This window comes from Asparagus officinalis, chromosome 7 (genome assembly GCF_001876935.1).
Source record: "Asparagus officinalis chromosome 7, Aspof.V1, whole genome shotgun sequence".
In the NCBI taxonomy this organism is placed as follows: Eukaryota; Viridiplantae; Streptophyta; class Magnoliopsida; order Asparagales; family Asparagaceae; genus Asparagus; species Asparagus officinalis.
The window spans coordinates 9,867,894-9,873,893 of record NC_033800.1 but is presented as its reverse complement, the minus strand read 5'-3'; the positions used below and the strand labels follow the sequence as shown (position 1 = coordinate 9,873,893).

General features: G+C 34.5%; 1 protein-coding gene across 2 annotated transcripts in view; it reads right to left on the bottom strand.

The window, feature by feature from the left end:
- LOC109848777 overlaps positions 1-5,931 on the bottom strand; it is an 8,987-nt gene extending 3,056 nt beyond the window's left edge. Inside the window, exons 1-6 of one of the 2 annotated variants that reach the window (XM_020418448.1) lie at positions 5,724-5,931; positions 5,497-5,616; positions 4,281-4,349; positions 4,049-4,153; positions 2,522-2,576; positions 1,641-1,714 (exon numbers count right to left, since the gene is read on the bottom strand). In XM_020418448.1, the coding sequence (XP_020274037.1) occupies positions 1,641-1,714; positions 2,522-2,576; positions 4,049-4,153; positions 4,281-4,349; positions 5,497-5,616; positions 5,724-5,816 (516 nt within the window). In that variant the 5' untranslated portion in view covers positions 5,817-5,931. Of the gene's footprint in view, positions 1-1,640; positions 1,715-2,521; positions 2,577-4,048; positions 4,154-4,280; positions 4,350-5,496; positions 5,620-5,723 lie in introns of both variants that reach the window. The other variant, XM_020418447.1, reaches the window with a different exon arrangement.

Below are 6,000 nucleotides of genomic sequence, written 5' to 3'. Positions count from 1 at the left end.
AAGAAAATAATAATAAAGAAAAGGAGAAATACCTTTGAAAAATAAAGGCACATTAGATAAACGAGGATCAGGGGTTATGTTCAAGACTAAACATCATATCTTTTTCTTAATTTTCTCTTTAATGAAATGATTTACATCTGTATTTAGCTTAAATAAAAATATAAAATGTCATATGTTATTTCTCTTGCATAAGCGTATACTACATTTTCCATTGAGATATGAGTTTTCATTGACTGTGCCTAGAAATCCTAAAGTTTGTCTTTCTTACTATGCCTTCGACATCAGAAGTGTATTAGAATCAGAGTTGGCTATATAGATCAAACTTAATTCAATCAACTGGTACGGTTGGTGACCAGCTGACCGAAGTCCACATTCAACACAACATCCATATGAAGGACCTCATGGCAACATACTTTATCCTGCTTAACTTTCGGTAGATGTGGAGTTTGTCATTGCAGTACACACAATTTAATAGTTGATAGTTTCCAATAATGAATAACTCGAATACGTAGGGAATTTTTTCCTGCATTCATTACACAATTACACTATTTACCAAAGGACCTCGTTTTCTTTTCGTTTGAGAAGTTATCAATATCTTAAATTTTTATTCCTTTCCTAATTTTTATTCCTTTCCTAAGCTTTTGTCATAATTTCATTACTCCTAATGTTAATGTTACTAACTTGGTTAACTTTTGTTTCCCTTAGTTTAGCTTTGGTCAAAACAATTTAATGAAACTAAATAGCCAGAAAAAACTGCTTTAGGATAACCAAACTTCAAGAAAGACCCAGAAACATTCTTAAAATGCAACAAAGAATGCACTGAATTGAAGTTCATGAGGCATTCATAAATCCATAAGTATCGCTCGGATTGTAAAATGAGAAAGCCACAATTGGCGGGAAGGTGTTAATAAATCCCATGTTTACAGTTGGTTTCATTCTGTTCTTAGGGCCTTCCCAGGTATCCACCTTGATATCGACTTGCATGACAATCAGATGTGTAAATTAAAGGAGCTTCGAGCATACAGTATTCAATCACCCTGAAACAGTAAACTGAAAAGTCACAGCAGTTAGAACCAATACACCCTCCAATCACAGGGCATGCGTGAAGACCAAACCAGTACCTCAACATGAAATCTATGCCAATTTATAGCTTCAACAACACAATACCAACACGACTAGGCAGATGTCCTACCAGCAACTCAAAATGAAATAATTTGGATGAGATAAAATAAGATACGTGGATATTGCAAGGGGGGACTTCTATGTTATGATTCAAAACAATAAAAGAGACAGCCAAACCAAGTATGAAACAAGTCCAAGAGAAATGAGGAAGGAAACTTGAAAGAAGAAGCGGCAGAGCATCATTTTAACTTGAGCACAATGATGTGAACTAACCATTGTTATTAATTTTAAGGAGCAATTATTGCGTTTGCAACTGACGGTAGACCCAATATATTATGTGAGAAAAGGAACTAAGAGAATAGTTGACCTTAAAGTGGCAACGTTGCCTCTGTTTTTAACAACACGAATGGAATATCTGCTTTGACTTCCAGTATGGAAACAATATAAAACGTCGTGTAAAAACCATGATAAAAAAATTCAAAAAGATAAATTAAAAGAAAAAGAATGTATATATTAACCTTTTGCAGAGCGTGTTCTGGTGCTGCATGAAGAATAGCCCGTTGTAGAGGAGCATCACTTGGAAAATCTCGTCCTACTCAACAGCCAGGTGTTATTAATAAAGAAAATTGTATTTTTATATCACATATTTTTGGTATACGAACCGCGACTCTTCAGTGAACACAAGATCATAGTATGTTTTTGTTACATCTTGGAGAGAATAATTATGAAGTGTGAAAGGACAAAGAATTAAGCAATTATCCAATAAACCAAAAACCTTCAGTAAATTGTTTAATCAAAAGAGAAAGATTAAGGAATCATTTTACTCCAAATGAAACTCCAGATATGCTTAATAGACAGGCATTAGATGATCTAATGCCAAGGATGATCTTCTTTTGCATATACACACAAGCAACAATGTTCTTTTATTTTCTTGTTTTTCTTTTTTGTGTGGGTACAGTGAAATATAAATAAGCATATCCAATTTGCCTATATGTAGTTCAATATTGAATCAAACTTATCGAACAACATTACTATGGGGTAACATAATTCCAAGGGTATGAAAGCACAAATCCACCAATGCGCATGCACACAATATTTGTCCATGTGAATGCATGCATGCAGGAATTGATGCATTTTATGTTCATTAGACAAGGGAAATTAGTGATCTTCTCAAACTGCCAGCCTTATTGGAGCTGATATTCAGAAAGAAAATAAGTATATCATCCAGAATAATTCAAATGTATTTCTTCTATTATCGTGTATAACATTTGAGAAGGATGATATCTTCAGAATTAAGTTATTTCCAAGCTTTGGTTTAGGAACAATTAATTCTTAATGGTCACTATAAAATATGCCTATATCAGAAGCACAGCTATCAGTTAAGAGAGTGAGGACATACCCATTTCAGAAGCAAGTTGTCTCCAAGCATCCAACTTCAATGAGCGGGTATCAACCTGAGATGCACCAGGGCAGAAGTCATTAAATAAAAAAATGGGCATCTACCATAATTGTGGGGGGGGGGGGCGACTATCTAACATACATCAAATAAAAGGAAAGAAATAGAATACAATTTGACCATTTATTGTGACAAAATCGATGACAAGAAATCAATAGTCAGGAAATAAAGTAGTAAGAAGTTTGAGTTTGTGACAACTAATGTAAATATAAATATCAAAAGGAATTGGGCATCCGGACCTTGCGCTATATTCCTATTTATTTGTAATGCCCAGCAATGGCCATCTATATGAATAACATGGAGTATGAATTTATCAAATTTGGGAACCAGAGCGGATTTGACTACTGTATTCTTGGAGGGGGAAAACATTATTAGCAGAAACCAGTTTACATACCCAATGGACCATGCAGTATCAAATCTGCTTATGATATATACACCATCTTGACGGTTGTGTTTATTTTTACTAAGGCAAAGAATATTCTTATCTTGCTCTGGACGTATGAAGGTTCACGGCTAGAACAACTTTTAATGAGATATCAAATTACTCTCTGATAATGGATAGAAGTCAATCATGTACAAGTTAAAAAGAGTAATATGTAAATGTTAACTCGATCACACCACTTAATCCTTTAAGGAAATGGCAATTCAAAAAATGCGTTTTAATTAATACCTAGGATAGAGCATTTTCCCCATTTAGGATCAAGCATTCACCATATGGTGATAGCTAGAAGGATGTTTTATAGGATCAAGTAGGATGGTTAAAGTTGCGAGTGCTTCCAGATTGCTATGTGACTATAGGACATTTTTATACTTCTACGTTTTTCTTAGTTCTTCATTTCCTCTTTCCTTTTTCTTTAATAAAAGGTGAAGAATACTCCTGGAGTTCAAGAAGAATTTATGAGACCGTACACATATCTATACTTCACCCATCAAATGTGAAAAAGTAAAAAATGTTTGAAAAATAAGTATGGCGTAAGTTAAGATTGATACATTGTTATCCCACTAAAAAATAGGAGAACTCAGTATATTTCTATGAAGATAGAGATAACTTCAAGGAAGTAACGAAGGAGAATTGCTTGAGATGGCTCAGGCAAGCAGAGTGGACACTAAGATGGAGCAATAAAAACTACAACATAAAGGACTCCTATTAAGTTAGTAGAAATGAATATTATAACTATCACATTAATAGAGAAATGTCTTCTAGTAGAGTTGTTTGAAGAAAAAGGATTCTCACAACCGACGCCAAATATTTGGGATAAAAGTTCTGTTATTAGTGGTTGATGTTCACCAAGTTAACAGGGACTTGAACTAAAAGTAGAAAAATAAATCTAATTAAACTACGGAAGAAGATGGAATTTCTACTTCGCAGTGAACAAGTTGCGAAAGAGCCTGTCTCGCAATGTTCAGTTGCTATGCTTGAAAGAAGGAACAGAAGAATCATTGTTGGATTTTCAATAAAATAACACATACCACAACATTGTCCCATGAGAAGATAAGACCAAAAGATTCATCTGGCTTCATAGCATGTCGTATTCTTTGGAGGAAGCATTCTTGCAATTTCTCATTTAAGTAATCCTACAAAATTACAGCAGCTTTGTTATTTGTCAATGACAATGCTCTCAAACAATACAACTACAAAATACAAAGAGAGTGTTATGCACCTCAAAACAATTGCAGTTCTAAAGAGCCAAAATATTCTTACCACGTCTACCTTTAGGGGGCCATCCATTCGAAAAGTCTCAAAACCTTCACCATATTCAGCACCAATAGCCTGAAATAAGTGCATACAAAAAGTTCAAACAATGTAAATCATGTAATCGAGCATCTAGTAACCTTTTGCAAGGCTCTTAAAAAGAATAAAATAATGGACGTCTTTATATGCTATAACATCAAAGGATACAAATAGAAGGTAACACCACTATACATGTTTCCTGATACGAGTTATAGATTCCAAATTTTTCATACAAATCCTTTGCATAAATTTCTAAAGGAGCAATAGATGAGCAAATGATTTTAACTCATTACAGTCTATTTCCATTGAGTTCCTAATTTCTAGGAGACAACAGAAGATGAGCTCATTGGGCAGTGCCTTAACACAACACTAAAATTCTTTACAAGTTATATAATAGTAATATTATCTTTTGAAGACAAACATCAGGAGCAACCTAGTCACAATACGTGGTGACTAGTCAGAATACATGATTTAGATTGACAATATACAGAGGCATAACAAGTTCAAAGTTGCTACCCCTTTTATTTTTATCACTAGGGACTTCCCAACATAAAACGATCATGGGCTACTAGATGATTCTACTGCAGAAGGTCAAAGGATGAATGGATTCAGGTGAAGGATATCGACTTCGAGATCAAGGACTAGTTTCTGATTGACAGGAGAATGAAATTTCATTTGTTGTTTTCTTAGCTCCCATCTTTAGGTCTTTTTGCTGCTTTGTCTCTTGTGGTCATGGCTAATTTTAGTTGTGAAGGTTGTGAAGCTACACACCTCTATATTTTGTATTGTTTTGTTAAACTCTTATTAATGAAACACCGGCGAATTCACTAAAAGAAACATTATTGTGCCTTGGTTTTCCTTAAATTATATCATGAGATCCAAGAACATCCCGCTACTAAAATTCTTATCCAGTTGTTCACAACAAAATATCAAACTAGACCAATACAACATTCATTAATTTTCAAACACCTCTCCCTGAATATTTCAATTATTCTGCTCTTTTAAATTCATTGATCCGTTTCCAACGTCCCCCAGCCCTAACAAAATAAAACCCCAATAAAACAGTGAATTTGAAAACAAATTATTGGTTTCCTACATACTNCAATTAAAGCTAGAATACCACGACCAACAAGATCATAATTACACGCAGCTACCTCAAATTAAAAACCTAGAAAAAAAAAATTACCTCTTCCATGAAAATCTTGCTAGGGTTTACAACAAACCCACCTCCTGAATCCGATTCATTCGACCCGCTACAAGCTCTACTTGCCAAAAGTCTCTTCTTTATTCTTGAATTCTTCAATCTCTGCTACAAAAAGAAAGGGGAAAAAATCAAGAGAAATTCCTTAAAAAAATGGCTGTATGTGATAATTTTGCAACAAAAAAAAAGAACAATAGGATTGAGATATTTACAGTCAATTGAAGTTTTGGCGGTGGCCGCGAGGGCTGAAGATTTAGCGGGGATTTTGGAGAGATTAAGGTGGGATTTGCAAATTTGCAGTCCATTGATGGAACAAAGGAGGGGGAGGAAAGAGAGAGCGATGAAGGGCTTTAATCTCTTTTATTTGGGAGAGGGTTGTTGGAGCTTGAAAATTTATTACCAAGTCCTCGGTTTGAGATTTTTTTTAGTTTTCAGGAACATTTTTGGATCTGGGAGCAAAAGGAAAGATACCAGCGTAAAGATAATGTG